Genomic DNA, 18705 nt, shown 5'->3' with positions numbered 1-18705 from the left:
GACAACACGACTATTGTGCACTTCATGGTAAAGTTAATTGCCAAATAAGAACAAAACTACATTTTTTTAAATATGACCAGCCTCTTCTGGAGAACATGGTGGTCTGAGAGATTTATTTATTTATTTGTTTGTGTGTTTATCCCACCTGCACACCTTCTTCCTCCTATTTTCCCCACAGCAACAACCCTATGAAGTGGGTTGGGCTGAGAGAGAGGACCGGTCCGAAGTCACCAAGCTGGGTTTCATAGCTGAGGCGGGACTTGAACACATGGTCTCCCGCTTTCCAGCCCAATGCCTTAACCACTAGACCAGGGGTAGGCAACCTTGGCTCTTTTATGACTCGTGGACTTCAACTCCCAGAATTCCTGAGCCAGCATGGCTCAGCTTGGAAACCTCTCCCTTTGTCCTCAGCATGGCTGGCTCAGGAATTCTGGGAGTTGAAGTCCACGAGTCATAAAAGAGCCAAGGTTGCCTACCCCTGCACTAGACCAAAGTGGCTTTGTCATATATGTTTTACCATTGGAAAAGAGAGAGAATCTTACATTGTTCCTGCACAATTTTGCTAAATTTGAAATTTAGATTACACTAAATGAGACAATTCGTATCTGCACAATCACATTCCTTATTTTTTATGTTTTAGCAAATGGTATGGATATGGATGGGAGCGGTAAGATATAAGGACATTAGAACTGCCATTCCGGATCAGGCCAAGATCCATGTTAGCTCATCGTTTTGTTTCTGTCAGGGTGAGCCACAGGTTTTTGTGTGCTTTATGCAGGAAATGGAAAGTACCAAGGGACATCCTATTAATTTCACCCCCCTCCCCAGGCATTAGATTGTTCTTGTCCTCTTTTTGGTGTAGTTGTGTTGTTAAGAGACACAAAATGAGGTAGTTCAATAACCAGCATGTGGCTAAATCTGTTTACAAATACCACTACAGAATGATTTTCAGCTGTTAGCATTGTTCCAAGCTTGTCAGTAAAAAGTGTGGAGAGGAGAGAAAAAAAACACAACAAAGGGTCAATATTTATCATGAAATCAGTTTTTGTTTCTTTGACAGGGGAAACTAAGCTTCTCTTAGTTCACTTCAGCCGGTCCCTCAAAGTAACTTTGAATGTTAATTCTCAGATTTTGCTTCCAATGGGCTTCCAGCTGCAATGCAAGATGCTGGTTGTCACAAAAAAAACCCCTACATTGTTTGATTGATTGAATGAATGCATGCATGCATGCTTGCTTGCATGCATTTGATTTCTATAGCCACTCATCTCAGTTAATGATTCTGGGCGGCTCACAATTCAAAAAATATATTACAATTAAAAATGCTAAAAACATTTTAAATCAATTAAAACACTAAAAAAAAATCCAGATTAAATATACATAGGAGCAAAATACTTGGCCAATTAGCAATACAGCCAGAAATGGAGCTCTTAACACATTCAGCACCCCAGGCATGGAAACATAGCCAGGTTTTTAGGGCCTTATGAAAGGCTAATAGCAGGGGTCTTCAAACTTGGCCCTTTTATGACTTGTGGACTTCAACTCCCAGAATTCCNAGGCCCTCCCCCTGGGGGTCGCCAGCCTACATTGCTTGGCCGACGGCACCCTGAGGAGGCCCGCTCTGTGGGAGCGTACCGGTCTATGGGAGGGAATCTGTGGCAGAAGGCGGTCTCGGAGGTAGCCAGGTCCGATGCCATGGATCGCTTTAAAGGTGGTAACTAACACCTTAAAGCGCACCCGGAAGACCACTGGTAATCAGGAGATTGGACTAGAAGATCTCTGAGGTACTTTCCAACTCTATTATTCTATGCTCTAAATCAGGGTTTTTCAACCAGTGGTACGGGTACCACCTGCGGTACATTGGCACCTGGCAGGTGGTACGCAACCATCCTAGAAAAGTGGTAGCGGGAGAGGGGAATGAGCTGAACTGGTGGCAGCACCGCACAAGCCTGAGCGAGAAATGGCTGGAGCTGCAGGGCTGTCAGGGCTCAGCGGAAGTGCCAGGATCAGCATCAGGCTCCAGCTGGAGCTCGGCGCTGATTCTGGTGCTTCTGCTGAGCCCAGAAGAAGCGCTGATCAGCTGGAATGTTGCAGCATCTCCAGGGTCTTGTGATTTACATTCAGATGCTTGGCAACTGATTCATATTTTTTGGTTATCAAGTTTTTGACACCTTGCTAGGCGACTGGTGGTACTTGGATGTTGCCATATCCTAAAAGTGGTACAATGGGTGAAAAGGTTGAAAAGCCCTGCTCTAAATCTATGGTGAAAGCAGTGTCAATGGCTCTCCCCATTTTGTATGAATATTGTGCAGGTGTGCCTACTAAAAGCAGGAATATGGTTGACAATGGGTCACTACATTTTGAAGAAAGCCTTCAGTCCTGGAAGGACATTTTAACAGAGGTTTTCCAGGTTCCCCTCTGCATTCCAAGGAGGTAGAAATATTTCTATGACTCTAAATGGAATGTAAAATTTATAATTAGAATCTCCTTTTAATCTTCACAAACACCCTACGATATGTTATTATAGAAGAGAAGTGGGAAAATGTACCAAAATAGGGATTTATGGAGAGTGATAACATTTCTTTGTTGCTTGCTTTGGGTGATGTTATCTGACAGAAGATGCAATCTCCATATTTTTTTTCCACACTGTTGTGCAAAGCAGATCAAAATAGTCTGAAGGGGCCTTAACTGAATGCCTTTATTCTTCATTCTACAGCAGTGGCAGTGTGCCAATTAGGTACATGCTAGGTGTGACATTAAAACAACAACAACATGCAGTCTTTTTAAAAGCTTAAACCAGCCTTCTCTGGTCTGGTACCGTCAGAAGTAGAACTTTTGAGAGTTCTAATGGACAGCACTAAGCTTGAAAGGACTGTTTTGAGTCCTTTAAGAATAGGGCAAAGAGTAACCAATTAACCTTTTACAGTTAGGGGAAAATCAATGATGAATAAATAATGGAGAATCAGTATGTAGCATTTAGGATGTTGGGCTATGGTGGAAGAGACCAGCTTTCAAATTTCTACTAGGCATGAAACCTATTTGATGATTCTGGATCAGTCACTATAACAGAATAACAGAGTTGGAAGGGACCTTGGAGGTCTTCTAGTCCAGTCTAGTCAGGCAGAAAACCCCATGCTATTCCAGACAAATGGCTGTTCAATCTCTTCCTAAAAACCTCCAGTGATAGAGCATCCACAACTTCTAAAGGCAAGTAGTTCCACTGGTTAATTGTTCTAACCATCAGAAAAATTCTCCTTATATTTAGGTTGCTTCTCTTCTTGATTAGATTCCATCCATTGCTTCTTGTTCTGCCTTCAGGTGCTTTGGAGAATAGGTTGACCCCCCTCTTCTTTGTGACAGCCCCTTAGATACAGGAACACTGCCATCATGTCACTCCTAGTCCTTCCAATATTTGGGGGCTGTCACAGGGAGGAGGGGATCAACCTATTTTCCAAAGCACCTGAAGGCCAGACAAAGAATAACAGATGGAAACTGATCAAGGAGAGATTCATCCTAGAAATAAGGAGAAGTTTTCTGACAGTGAGAAGAATAAACCAATGGAACAGCCTGCCTTCAGAAGTTGTGGGAGCTTCATCAATGGAAGCTTTCAAGAAGAGACTGGACTGCCATCTGTCAGAAATGGTGTAGGGTCTCCTGCTTGGGCAGGGGGTTGGATTAGATGACCTACAAGGTCCCTTCCAACTCTGTTGTTCTATTCTGTTCTTTTCATTAAACTATACATACCCAATTCCTGCAACCGTTCTTCATATGTTTTAGTCCCAACCATCTTTGTTGCTCTTCTCTGCACTCTTTCTATAGTCTTAACATCTTTTTTATATTGTGGCGACCCAAACTGGATGCAATATTCTAAGTGTGGTCTTCCCAAGGTGGTACTAACACTTCACTTGACCTTGATTCTAACCCTCTGTTAATGCAGCCTAGGATTGCATGGGGGTTTTTTGGCAGCTGGAGGTCAATAATGTTGTAGGAGGTTAAAAACTACATGTACTGCTTTGGGATCTCTGGAAGCAGATGAAGAGTTATTACAAAAATAAATCAAGAAATTACTGTACGCTTTGGTAGTCACTAGTGTTGTTATCAGTGGGATTCTTCCACTTCTAAAGTCTTTCAGTGCCTCTTTTTTCTCAGCACAAGTTCCTAGGCAATTTCCTCTTTGAAGCTTGTTGATGGAGAATAGGAGACGAAAAGCAGTAGCTGCAAAAGGGTGGTTCAGATTTTACATCCGGCTCTCGACATTCTTCCTCTGTAGTACTATAGATTTGAAGAGGGGAGATGAAAAGAGCTGCGCTGTGCTTTGGAGGCTCTCTGAAATACAATTATCCCTAGAGGGCAGCAAAGAGATGCGGAGCCCAAATATGGCAGCCTTGATTAAAGTCCACAGATCTACAGTAGATGGTGCCAAGTTTAGAAGGCAGAGCTTCCATCCAGCTCCAGACTTAAGAAAGATGGGAAGAGACTGATCTTTATCCCAAACCACCTTTCTCAGTTTGTAGGACTTTAACGTCAAAGGCCTGGAGACTAAAACATATGAAGAACTGCTGCAGGATTTGGGATTGGCTAGTCTAAAGAAAAGAAGAAATAGGGGTGACATGATAGCAGTATTCCAGTATTTGAGGGGCTGCCACAAAGAAGAGGGGGTCAAATTATTCTCCAGAGCACCAGAGGGCAGGACAAGAAACAATGGTTGGAAATTAATCAAAGAGAGAAGCAACCTGGAATTAAAGAGAAACTTCCTAACCCTGAGGATAATTAACCAGAAATCGTGGGTGCTCCATCACTGGAGGTTTTTAAGAAGATACTAGACAGTCACTTATCTGAAATGGTATAGGTTCTCCTGCTTGAGCAGAGGGCTGGATTAGAAGACCTCCAAGATCTGTTCCAGTTCTATTGTATTCTATTTTAAACATCCACCAGCTTAAGACAGCATAATTCCTTTTATAGTAGAGAATGATGGGGAACTGAAGAAGCTTCTTGGATGAGAAGCGAAACGTCTTCAAAGAAAAACAAGAAAGTCCAGTTGCCTTGTGAAAAAGCACCTTCGGGATAGCTAAGACCTGGATTTCTGAGAATCACCATAGACAGATGGGGATGATAGTACTTTTTTTATTTTATTTAGCACTACCTTTGGAAAGGCTAGTCAAGCTGGATGGTCTCTCATATTGCAGATTTAGTATTTGAAAACAGGACAAGCCTTGTTACGCAGGAGTTTCGTCCATTCCCTCTGTGATATTGTCTGGTATAAGGCAGGGGTAGGCAACCGTGGCTCTTTTATGACTCGTGGACTTCAACTCCCAGAATTCCTGAACCAGCTATGCTGGCTCAGGAATTCTGGGAGTTGAAGTCCACGCGTCATAAAAGAGCCACGGTTGCCTACCCCTGGTATAAGGCCTCCTGCCTTGAGCAGAGGGTTGGACTAGAATATCTTCGGGGTCCCTTCCAGCCCTGTGATTCTATGTTCTATGTTTTCCCAGACTCAGAGCAAAGTAGGCAGTGGTGATAGAAATTATAATTTCATAAACTGAGTTACAGACAACACGACTATTGTGCACTTCATGGTAAAGTTAATTGCCAAATAAGAACAAAACTACATTTTTTTAAATATGACCAGCCTCTTCTGGAGAACATGGTGGTCTGAGAGATTTATTTATTTATTTGTTTGTGTGTTTATCCCACCTGCACACCTTCTTTCTCCTATTTTCCCCACAGCAACAACCCTATGAAATGGGTTGGGCTGAGAGAGAGGACAGGTCCAAAGTCACCGAGCTGGGTTTCATAGCTGAGGCGGGACTTGAACACATGGTCTCCCGCTTTCCAGCCCAATGCCTTAACCACTAGACCAGGGGTAGGCAACCTTGGCTCTTTTATGACTCGTGGACTTCAACTCCCAGAATTCCTGAGCCAGCATGGCTCAGTTTGGAAACCTCTCCCTTTCCCCTCAGCATGGCCTGCTCAGGAATTCTGGGAGTTGAAGTCCACGAGTCATAAAAGAGCCAAGGTTGCCTACCCCTGCACTAGACCAAAGTGGCTTTGTCATATATGTTTTACCATTGGAAAAGAGAGAGAATCTTACATTGTTCCTGCACAATTTTGCTAAATTTGAAATTTAGATTACACTAAATGAGACAATTCGTATCTGCACAATCACATTCCTTATTTTTTATGTTTTAACAAATGGTATGGATATGGATGGGAGCGGTAAGATATAAGGACATTAGAACTGCCATTCCGGATCAGGCCAAGATCCATCTTAGCTCGTCGTTTTGTTTCTGTCAGGGTGAGCCACAGGTTTTTGTGTGCTTTATGCAGGAAATGGAAAGTACCAAGGGACATCCTATTAATTTCACCCCCTTCCCCAGGCATTAGATTGTTCTCGTCCTCTTTTTGGTGTAGTTGTGTTGTTAAGAGACACAAAATGAGGTAGTTCAATAACCAGCATGTGGCTAAATCTGTTTACAAATACCACTACAGAATGATTTTTAGCTGTTAGCATTGTTCCAAGCTTGTTGTCTGTAAAAAGTGTGGAGAGGAGAGAAAAAACAACAACAAAGGGTCAATATTTATCATGAAATCAGTTTTTGTTTCTTTGACAGGGGAAACTAAGCTTCTTTTAGTTGACTTCAGCCGGTCCCTCAAAGCAACTTTGAATGTTAATTCTCAGATTTTGCTTCCAATGGGCTTCCAGCTGCAATGCAAGATGCTGGTTGTCACAAAAAAAACCCTACATTGTTTGTTTGATTGATTGAATGAATGCATGCATGCTTGCTTGCTTGCATGCATTTGATTTCTATAGCCACTCATCTCAGTTAATGATTCTGGGCGGCTCACAATTCAAAAAATATATTACAATTAAAAATACTAAAAACATTTTAAATCAATTAAAACACTAAAAAAAATCCAGATTAAATATACATAGGAGCAAAATACTTGGCCAATTAGCAATACAGCCAGAAATGGAGCTCTTAACACATTCAGCACCCCAGGCATGGAAACATAGCCAGGTTTTTAGGGCCTTATGAAAGGCTAATAGCAGGGGTCTTCAAACTTGGCCCTTTTATGACTTGTGGACTTCAACTCCCAGAATTCCTTAGCCAGGCACACTGGCTGAGGAATTCTGGGAGTTGAAGTCTACAAGTCATAAAAGGGCCAAGTTTGAAGACCCCTGCTAATAGGCTTGGGTCCATTCTAATCTCTGAAGAGAAGATGTTCCATTGAGCAGGGACCACTGTGGAAAAAGTTCATATTCTGGTCCCTGCCAGCTGACACTTTTTGGAGGACGAGATCTGTACCTTGCCCATTCTGCTTTCTTGCAAAACTATTCAGCTGTTTCCACTCACCCACCAAGGTTGGCGGCATCCTCTGTGTTCTTTCCGTTAGAAAATGTCTTCTTGTGGGACCAAGGAGCTGTGACTTGTGTGTTGAAGCGTCTGCCCCATGAAACAGTATCTCCTCCCCTCGCCCCAGAAATCTGGAGAGACCTGATCTTCCTGTTGACATTATAGACCTGGATATTTACCCTGGCATTGGGACCAGGAGGTTAAATCAGCCTTGTTGGTGGATTTGCTTGATTGGTTTTTACGTATTAATACTGGATTGTTCAGGCCCAACATATATTACATGTTATAAATATTAATACTGATATAAAGTTCTCTTGGTTGTATTAAGTTTTAATCCTCTGTGCATCATCCTGTAGGGGGGGGTGTCACTGCTGTTGAGATGGGCAGCAGTATAAATTGCTGAAATAAATAAATCTTTCTGCCAAGCAGGTCCTCTGCCACCGATTTGTGTCAGTCCTAGTTGGTCAGAATCATTCATTCTCTTCACCCCATTCAGTAATTTTTTACATTACACCCAGATCGTGTGTATCAATAGATCCTGTTGTCATGCCTTCAGCCAGGAAAAGAATGAAGCTGCCTGAATGGCTTGTTCAAATGAGCGGTTATATAACTGATTCATTTTATCTGTTTGATTTAATTATGCAAGATTTAATTACCGCATATCGGTTCCAGAAATTGGCTGTAGTGATTTCCCTCAGGGCGTTTTATCTTTTTAAACATCTTTGTCATAACTCTGTAAAATAAGATTGGCTGCTTATGCCTCTCCCTCATTATCTGATTATTTTTTTTAATCTTGTCAAAAAATAGGGAATTTTCATCCAGCAGGTACCTGAAGGATTCTGCCTTTCTTGGTGTGCCTCTACTGTCTTGGTGGAACAAAGAGGAGCTTGTGAGCCATTGTTGGAGATCACAATTGTAGGTTTTCATCCGGATCTGGAGTTAGAGGTGATTGTTCAGACAAGGAAGCCTGTTGTATCTTCTTGATGTCATATTTGGCAATCTGAGATAATGAAAAGGAGGCTAACAACAGATGCAAATCAATTAAGATCTGCAAGAAATTCTGGACCGGGTTAACTAATAATTTTGTGTCCCTCCGCTCAAATTGGAAGCTGTAACCTTCTCTTGTATTTCCACCCTCCCTTACTATGTGCAGAGAGTCGTGGGGAGGCTGTGGTGAAAGCAGAATTTGGCAGCATGGTTGGGTTGCCATGGTGTCTCCAGGGATACTACATGGCGAATATAATTAGTTGTGATAGCCTGGTATCCCAGTGTTGTTCCTGTGTTATATTTGTTAAAAGAAGCAGGTACCCACGTGAGGCAGTTGCTAGAGTCTTATCAGAGCACAGCTAGCTTGGGTCTTAAAGCGATTGTGAGTAGGGTAGGATGCCAGGCTGTATAGGGAACAAAGCAAACCTTCTTCAACAAGTTGTATTCTGGAAGGGCAGACTGCTGGGCCCAGTATTCTTGACAAGATTATGTCAATCATGGAGGAAGTTTGAGGAAGGTTTTTTTTACGGAGCATGGGCAGGGCTTGGTTAGATAGTGTCTTCAGTGCCATGAACATGAATCTGGACAAACTCTGAAAGAGTTGAGTTCAGGGGAGCCTGGTATGCTGTGATCCATGGGGTTGTGAAGAGTCGGACACGACTTACCAACTGAACAACAACAACTAAGGGTCACAATTAGTCATGAGGAAAATGTCCCTTGAGTTCTTTCTGAAATTGTTTCTTCCATTGCTGAGAAATAAGAGTCCCTCTGTGTGGGAGGTGGGGGAAGTTCCAAATGTGAAAAGAAAAGAAGGAAGGAAGGAAGGAAAAGAGGGAAGGAGGGAGAGAGAGGGAGAGAGAGAGAGAGAGAGAGAGAGAGAGAAAGAAAGAAAGATAAAATAAAATAAAATAAAATAAAATAAAGTAAAATAAAATAAAATAAAATAAAATAAAATAAAAAAGAAAGTTATTGCCTATTGATTTTCCCAGATTTACTGTTGGAACCAAATCCACCTCAAATCATTGGTTAAAATACTGATTCTGTATCTTAACCTGGCCATCTTCAGTTGTATTGGGCTACTTCGGCTCTCAGTTCTGACATTTACCTAGGGCTGGTGAGAATTGGAGTCTCAAAGTTCTGGAGGATGTTCTTTTCAGATATTGACCTATCAGATCATTTTGGAGGAATGATTGTTGATAATTGGAAACAGTGTTTATGAACAGTTGCTGATTTGGTCATTCTATTTGTATAGCATGACCATGTAATAATGAGAATATCTTATTTCTAGGTTCCCAATTTTAAGAAATGTGAATTATGTCAAAGACTTTAATATGAGATACGGGAAGTCCAGGGAATCTTCCTCAGATCACAGGATGATGGTTGGCCTAAGGAAGAGATTAAGTTTCTCTTTTAATGGTTGTCACATAAAGGTGCAGTTCAAGAAGGAAAGGAAGAGGATAGCATTTCTTTCACAATTATCTAGATTAGGCGTAGGCAACCTTGGCTCTTTTATGACTCGTGGACTTCAACTCCCAGAATTCCTGAGCCAGCCATGCTGAGGGGAAAGGGAGAGGTTTCCAAGCTGAGCCATGCTGGCTCAGGAATTCTGGGAGTTGAAGTCCACGAGTCATAAAAGAGCCAAGGTTGCCTACCCCTGGTTCATTACAGATTTTACCATCTTAAGGTAGCACCAGCCACTGTATTTTCTGAGTAATAAAAATTATATTTCAGTACATCTCCAGTTTGGGGCTAATGATGGGGGTCTGAATCAGAAAAAAAGCAAAGCGACAAGTCAAGAAATTGAAACAATTTTCCTATTGAGGGCTCTAAAATATGAATTGCCTTAATAAAAGCAACATAGATTGAGGGGGGGGCAAGAGCTATTATGCTGCCCTTGAGCAGTTTAGACCAGTGGTTCTCAACCTTTTTAATGCCGTGACCCCCAACCGGTCGTAAGTCGAGGACTAAACCGGTCGTAAGTCGAGGACTAAACCGGTCGTAAGTCAGGGACTACCCAACCGGTCGTAAGTCGAGGACTTTCCCTGCCCGGGAGTGCCGCGCATGCGTGGTTCCGCCCCCTGCGCCGGCCGAGGTGTAGCTGGCAAGCGGCAGAGACGGAACAGGCCGACCACCAGCTGGCCCAGCCCAAGGGAGGTAAGGCACCCGTCGGAAAAGGGGGAAAAAAATGGCGGACAGCCTTGCTTGGCGACCCCCGTGAAATGGTCGATCGACCCCAAATGGGTTCGCGACCCATAGGTTGACAACCGCTGGTTTAGACTAGAAGAAAGGCAAATCATGCTTTATTCTGATAGAAGATAAAATATGGGCTGATGACTGAAGGATTATATTTCTTGACTTCCCCTGCAATGAAATTGCTGCAATGAACTGTGCACCTTGTGCATTAAAAGGCCCGTGTGGGCTTTTAATTATGCAGGTATCCAGGCCAGTGAGAACAAGAAGGTAATATTTAATTCTAGCAATTAGTATTCTAATTCATGCACAGGAGAGATCTCAAGTTTTTCTGCTAGTCATTTATTAATAGAAACTGTCCTTTAAATGCTAGAGAAACATCTGAAGGGGCTTATTCTGATGATCTATAACCTAGCACCTGTAATTCTACATATAGATTTTAATCCCTCCCCCACATAATCTCAAAAAGATCCAGAATTTCATTTCCATCTGAATTCGACACCTCACTAGCCATTTCAATCAATCACAGGCAGATTTTCAACTCCATGGCCATGGTGGCTATGGGGGTTGGTCCAGCCGAGCAGGAAGGCACCAGGATGAGAAAGCTAAATTTTGAGGTCTATAGTGGAAGAATCAGAAGAATGATGGCATGTTGTAGTATCAGCCTATTATAAATATGACAAAAAAAGTGATTATGTAAACTTGCTGCATTGCCTTGCTGTAGCATTGGCCGATAATTGTAAAGGGATAGCTCCTCTTGTCACTTTTCTCTGCTTTGAGTTTCTTCAGTAATTTTGGTGAGGCCATAACTTGCATTAGGCCTAAAAGTCTCTTGAATCTTTCCTTCGTGTATCGTTAATTATTATTTTGTTCAATTTATTTACTTACTTACTTGCTTTCCGATTGATTATTGACTGATTGATTGTACATCCTGCCCTTTGCAAAGACCAACTTCAGAGCAGATAACATCCATAAGAACTTCAGTAAGAATAAAAAGACAGAGAAAAACAGAAAGATGGATCCCAAAATCCTGGCACCGTAAGGTAGAATTACAAGATGCTTTTTTTTTTTTTTAAATTTCCATCACTCGTCCCTTTTACATGCGCCCATTTCTCCTTTTCTTAGATGGAGTGGTTTATGCTTTAGGAGGGATGGGTGCAGACACATCTCCACAAGCCCTCCTGCAACTGTATGAACCAGCTAAGGATCATTGGCAGTCTTTACCATCCATGCCGACACCTTGCTACGGGGCTTCTACTTTCTTGCGTGGGAACAAGATCTACGTGATGGGTAAGGATTCAGCCAACAGGGCCTGGCTGTGGATTAAGTTGGATTACTTAACTGCAAACTCTGGTCACAGAAGCTTCCCAGCCACAGATCTGGTGGAGACATGAGTCTCCTCATTCCAATTAGAGGTGGCCCTTGGCTTACAACAGTTTGTTTAGAGAGACTGTTCAAAGTTACATTGGCACCGGGAAAAATGACTTACAACTGGTCCTCACGCTTATGACGGTCGCAGCATTCCCCACGGTCATGTGATCGAAATTTGGACACATGGCAACTGGCATGTATTTAAGACGATTGCCGTGTCCCAGGGTCATGTGATTGCCCTGTGCAATCTTCCCTGCTGTTTTTCCACAAAATATAACAACAACAACCACAACAACAACAATAATAATAAAAAACTTGGAAGGGACCTTCAAGGTCATCTAGTTCAACCCCCTGCTCAAGCAGGAATCCCTATACCATTTCAGACAAATGGCTGTCCAGTCTCTTCTTAAAAACTTCCAGTGTTGGAGCACTCACAACTTCTGGAGGCATTGAAAGAGGCCAGATTAGCAACCGTGGCAAAAAAAAGGTCATGAAATCACTTAACAACTTACTTAGCCACAGAAATTCTGGTCCCAATTGTAGTCTTAAGTTGACCTGTAGATGTCAAGAGATGCTCAAATGCCATTTTATAAATGCTTATCCAAAGTTTGTTATCCTGAGATAGAAATCCAGCACCCATAATGAGGTCAAGCCTTTATCGAGGCCAATGAAAGAGACACAAAGAAAAATGCAGCCTTTCAAATTCTCCAGAATCCTTCCGGCACAAAATATTATGAACAAACAGGAGAAGGGGAAAAAAAAAAGCTAGACTTTCTTGCTTCTTTCCTATCGTCTGCTTTTTGGAACCTCATGCCTGATGAAAGATTTCTGGAGTACTGACAAGCTTGTAGACATTTTTGTATTATTTTAATTGCAACATTTCTTTCCTTCATGAGCCAACATGGCTATCATTGTTTTTAATAGGTTAATGGGTCATATTATCTTTCAGCAAGGGATCACTATAATGTTTTATACCTGCTTTGTGGCTTAATCTTGGGTCATTCACAGTTCTTTATGGAATGGAAAAGATTTCCATTACAGATGACAGTTTTGGGAAGTGTTCGCATATTCATTAATTGTGGGGTGTGCAGCCAGGCAAATCTGATCGAAAATTAATCAAATCTGATCGAAAACTAATCAAATCTGATCGAAAACTAATCAAATCTGATCGAAAACTAATCAAAGAGAGAAGCAACCTAGAACGAAGGAGAAATTTCCTGAGAGTAAGAACAATTAACCAGTGGAATGGCTTGACTTCAGACGTTGGGTGGGTGCTTCATCACTGGAGGCTTTTAAAAAGAGACCTGTCTGGGTCTCCTGCCCGAGCAGGGAGTTGGACTAGACCAGGGCTTTTCAACCTTTTCATCCATTGTACCACTTTTAGGATATGGCAACATCCGAGTACCACCAGTCGCCTAGCAAGGTGTCAAAAACTTGATGACCCCCCCCCCAAAAAAGGAAAAAAGTGATAAAGTACAGGTAGTCCTCGACTTACAACAGTTCGCTTAGTGACTGTTCGAAGTTACAATGGCACTGAAAAAAGTGCCCCCCCCAAGCCACAGCCGAGCAAGACACCTGCCTGCCCGCCCGGTGGCGCTCTTCCTCCTATCCAAGGTTTTCATTGTGAGCATTTCTGTTGAGGATTGGCAGCGGAGGTGGGGTTTTTATTGGTTTTTATTCCTCCCGTCTGCTGGGTGGTTGCAGCAGGTTTTGGTCACTTCACATGACCCTGGGACACTGTGACCGTCATAAATATGAATCGGTTGCCAAGCATCTGAATGTAAATCACAAGACCCTGGAGATGCTGCAAAATTCCAGCTGATCGGCGCTTCTTCTGGGCTCAGCAGAAGCGCCAGGATCAGTGCTGCTTTCCAGCTGATTGGTGCTTCCTCAGGGCTCAGCAGAAGCACCAGGATCAGCGCCGAGCCCCAGCTGGAGCCTGGCACTCATCCTGGCGCTTCCACTGAGCTCTGACAGTCCCGAAGAAGCGCCGATCAGCTGGAAAGTGGCACTGATCCTGGCGCTTCCGCTGAGCCCTGACAGCCCTGCAGCTCCAGCCATCTCTTGCTCAGGCTTGTGCGGTGCTGCCACCGGTTCAGCTCATTTCCCTCCCCCGCTACTTTTCTAGGATGGTCGCGTACCACCTGCCAGGTGCCAATGTACCACAGGTGGTACCCGTACCACTGGTTGTAAAGCCCTGGACTAGAAGATCTCCAAGGTCCCTTCCAACTCTGTTATTCTGTTTTTGATCCTGGTAAACATTTTGAAGCTGAACTGAGCTTGGTGGCTTTTGTCTTGTTTTCACAAGATCTTAACTTGCTTGCCTCTGGAACCGTGCCCTCTGTTGTATATTTCTTCAGTTTGCTACACTTTGCTATATACTTCATGAGTGACTTGCAGTCATGGTGTCTCCGTTTTCCATAGGAGGAAGACAAGGCAAGCTGCCCGTCACAGCCTTTGAAGCCTTTGATCTGGAAGTGAGAAGCTGGACACGCTACCCCAGTGTGCCCAGTCGGCGTGCCTTTGCCAGCTGTGCCATGGCTGAGGGTTGCTTCTTCAGCCTGGGAGGACTGCAGCAGCCCGGCCCCCATAACTTCTATTCCCGGCCCCACTTTGTCAACACCGTGGAGATGTTTGACTTAGAGGAAGGTAAACTCGAGATGTAGTTGTGCAAGTTAAGTGGAAGAACTGTGAGTCCTAAGATGAGGGTTGTTATGTCTCGTTAATAGGCAGAATAAAGGGATAAGGACTGAGTACAGGTAGTCCTCAACTTACGACCACAGTTGAGCCCAAAATTTCTGTTGCTAAACGAGACAGTTGTTAAGTGAGTTTGCCCCGTTTTATGACCTTCCTTGCCATAGTTGTTAAATCACTGCAGTTGTTAATTTATTAATTTACTAATACAGTTAAGTGAACCCGGCTTCCCCATTGACTGTTTGTCAGAAGGTCGCAAAAGGTGATCACATGAACCTGGGACATTGCAACTGTCACAAATACAGGCCAATTGCCAAGCGTCCAAATTTTGATCACATGACCATGGGGATGCTGCAAAGGTGGTAAGAATGAAAAATGGTCATAAGCCCTCTTTTTTTACTGACGTAACTTCAAACAATCATTAAACCAATAGTTGTAAATCAAGGACTATCTGTAATCCATAGTTTCACACACCCAGATTAGAACAGGCAGTCACCCTCCTGTCAAATTCCATCTTTGAATTCAGGCTTCTTAATAATAATAAATGCCTTTTATGTTGTCTCCAAGTCAAGTTCAGTTCTTGGCGACTTCGTTGATACAATCACGAGATTTTATCGGCAAACCTACAAGTAGCTTACCATTAACCCTGTGATGGTTGTTATTCATTCAGGAAGTAACCAGGTTGACTCAGCCTTCGATCCTTCCGAGGTCGGTAAAATGAGGACCCAGATTGTTGGGTCAAGTTGCTGACTCTGTAAACCGCTTAGGGAGGCACTGTGAAGTGGTATATAAGTCTAAGTGCTAGTGCTGTTGCTAACGAGATTCACTCCTGCTTAGTTTCCAGACTTAGAAAAAGGAGTTCTCGTTGCTTCTATTTGTCAAAGCTAAGTACAGATAGTTTTCCATTTACGACCCCAATTGGGATTGGAATTTTGGTCACTAAGCAATGCAGTCATTAAGCGAGTCATCACACCACCGGCCCCAAATTTACAACCATTTTTACCATGGGCATTAACTGACTTACTGCACTGAATTGAATCACATTGTTGATTAGTGAATCACATGGTTGATAAGTGAATCATGTGACACAAATCTAGCTTCCCTAATCGACTTTCTTTGTCAGAAGATGAGTGGGAAGGTTACAAATCGCAATCCCTTGACCACAGGATGCTGTAACCATCATAAATATGAGCTGGTTGCCAAACACCAGGTAGCAGCCCCATGATTATATGTGTGTGTGTGTGATGGTTGTGACTTCGGAGGTCAGGTCGTAAATCACTTTTTACGAGGCCATTGTAACTTCAAACCATCATTAAATGAATGGTTATAAGTCAAGGAGTACCTATAGCAGGGGTCTTCAAACTTGGCCCTTTTATGACTTGTGGACTTCAACTCCCAGAATTCCTCAGCCAGGCATGCTGGCTGAGGAATTCTGGGAGCTGAAGTCCACAAGTCATAAAAGGGGCCAAGTTTGAAGACCCCTGACCTGTAGTCTTATTATCGTCCTCTCCCTTTAGATGAAGCTAAATTCTTTCTGTCTCCAATTTTCCAATTAGGATCCTGGAGTCGGCTGAGTCGTGCCATCCGTATGAGAGACAAAAGGGCTGACTTCGTAGCTGGCCATCTTGGTGGACGTGTGATAGTAGCTGGTGGCCTTGGTAAGTGTTGCTGATCTTTGAATCCTGGCTCAACATATGAGGTGGCTTCCATTACTCTTCTGAGCTAGGGAATATTTTAGTTCCTTCAAATAAACAAACTCTACCTATCTCACTCAAATACCTCACTCACGTCTTATTTGTCTAAGAGATTCTTACTAATTTTGAAAACCTTGATTTTTTTTTTAAAAAAAACCAGCACTTTGATAGTCGATTGTTTTTCTCTGTCTAATTTTCTATTCTAGCCACAACAATGTCTCTTAATTTTTCTATGCTATTGTGCAGGGAGTGTTAATAACAGCTTAAGCACAGCAAATGATGACTCTGCAGCAAATTGTTTTTTAAAAATGAAAGTGCTATTTTAGTGGCATAATAGAGGCTTTACACTTTGAAGCCCTGTTTTCGCATTTGACGCCTCTATTTCAAGGATCTTGGGGGATTTGCTGGAAAGGCTTTGAAGAACTGGAGCTAGGCTAGGTAAAGAGAACAGAAGATTTCATGAAACAATTGGTGACATTCACAGCTCTTGATTCTGTATTTTTCACATTTGATTTATTGTGGAAGAACTGTTTTTTACTATTTCATCAGTCTATCTTCCCAAAGAAAGAAACTAAGCTGTGACAATGAGCATCTGCTTCTAAAACCTTGCAGCACACTCTATGTTATGTGTTTTATATATTTACCTCCACCACCACTGATTATAATCATCACCACGATGTAAAAAAGATGTTGAGACTCTAGAAAGAGTACAGAGAAGAGCAATAAACATGATTAGGGGGCTGGTGGCTAAAACATATAAGGAACGGTTGCTGGAATTGGGTATGTCTAGTTTAATGAAGAGAAGGACGAGGGGGGACATGATAGCAGTGTTCCAATCTCTCAGGGGCTGCCACAAAGAAGAGGGAGTCAAGCTATTCTCCAAGGCGCCTGAAGGCAGGACAAGAAGCAATGGATGGAAACTAATCAAGGAGAGAAGCAACCTAGAACTAAGGAGAAACTTCCTGACAGTGAGAACAATTAACCAGTGGAACAACCTGCCTCCAGAAGCGGTGAATGCTCCAACACTGGAAGTTTTTAAGAAGAAACTGGACAGCCATTTGTCCGAAATGGTATAGGGTTTCCTGCCTGAGCAGGGGGTTGGACTAGATGACTTCCAAGGTCCCTTCCAACTTTATCATCATCATCATCATCATCATCATCATCATCATCATCATTATTATTATTATTATCAATAATAACAATAATTGTTACCTTACTTGTATAGGAATCCAGTTTGATTCATATATGTGGGAAAGAATATATCCCTTTCCAAGCCTCCTTTAAAATCTCTGAAAATTCCCAATTATTGTGCACATGAAGAACACTGACTCCAGCTAGGCAGAAAGATAAAATCAGCTACAGTTTCCAACTGAGCATATTTATCAAGGAATTATGCAGAAGGTATTTGGGAACGTTGCTTCTAAAAATAAAGACTTGGCTGAAATTGAACAGGAGCCAAATCATTTAACAGTTGAGATGTCTTGGGATAGCTGTAGCCCAAGTTTGTTGTACATATCATCCTTCTAGTTGAGCTTCTATAGACTTACGTCAGAGAAATCCAGCTAAAAGGATCATTATCTTATCAAAGGAGCTTGCAGAGGGAAAACCCTTGGACTGCACAGTGTAGCAAATCCATAATCTTGACTCTTAGTTAATTCCTTGGACAAACAGCAATAGCACTTAGCAATAGCACTTAGACTTATATACCACTCCATAGTGCTTTACAGCACTCTCTGGGTGGTTTACAATATCAGCATATTGCCCCCAACTATCTGGTGGTTCTCATTTTACCAACCTCGGAAGGATGGAAGGCTGAATCAACCGTGAGCTGGTCAAGATCAAACACCTGGCTGTGGGCAGAATTAGCTTGCAATACTTCATTTTAACCACTGTGCCACCATGGCAGTATTGCAGGCTAATTCTGCCCACATTTCACCAATTCTGCCCACCATTTCACCACGGAGAAATGAAGATTTTTTTTAAGCAAATGTATTTCAATAGGAATGGTTAGATAATGCCCTAAGAGCAAAATTCAGACTAACTGATCAATACTGGAATAATGTAGGGCAGTGGTGGCGAACCTATGGCACGCATGCCAGAGGCGGCACGCAGAGCCCTCTCGATGGGCACGCGCACCATCACCCCAGCCCCGTCTCCCCCCGCGGTCCCCTCCACACCAGCAGCCCCCCAGAGGAGAGTCGCCCCCGGCGCGGCCTGTGCGGAGCAGCGCAGCCAAGGACATGGCAGCTGGGCAGCAGGAACAAGACTCCACCCTCACGCCCCGTCGTGCACAGATGATGCTGCATGGCACGGGTAGAGGGTGTGGCTGCCATGGTGCTGCAGGGCCTCCTAGGCAATCTGCTGTGGTGGGCTGTGGAGGTGGTAGGTGGCCCTGTGGGCAGGTGGGGGGCGGGGAT

At 43.0% G+C, this 18705-nt stretch overlaps 1 protein-coding gene across 1 annotated transcript in view; it reads left to right on the top strand.

Annotated features, from left to right (window-relative positions):
* Positions 1–18705, top strand: part of KLHDC8B (kelch domain containing 8B) — a 38625-nt gene that overhangs the window by 13597 nt on the left and 6323 nt on the right. Inside the window, exons 2-4 of the mRNA XM_015826752.1 lie at positions 11655–11819; positions 14325–14549; positions 16151–16252. Of these exons, the coding sequence (XP_015682238.1) occupies positions 11655–11819; positions 14325–14549; positions 16151–16252 (492 nt within the window). The remainder of the gene's footprint in view (positions 1–11654; positions 11820–14324; positions 14550–16150; positions 16253–18705) is intronic.

The sequence above is a fragment of the Protobothrops mucrosquamatus genome, unplaced genomic scaffold (assembly GCF_001527695.2).
Source record: "Protobothrops mucrosquamatus isolate PMUCROS unplaced genomic scaffold, P.Mucros_1.0 scaffold3277, whole genome shotgun sequence".
Lineage (NCBI taxonomy): Eukaryota > Metazoa > Chordata > Lepidosauria > Squamata > Viperidae > Protobothrops > Protobothrops mucrosquamatus.
Note: the sequence above shows the minus strand (reverse complement) of the source record. Positions and strands in the feature narration are given on the sequence as shown.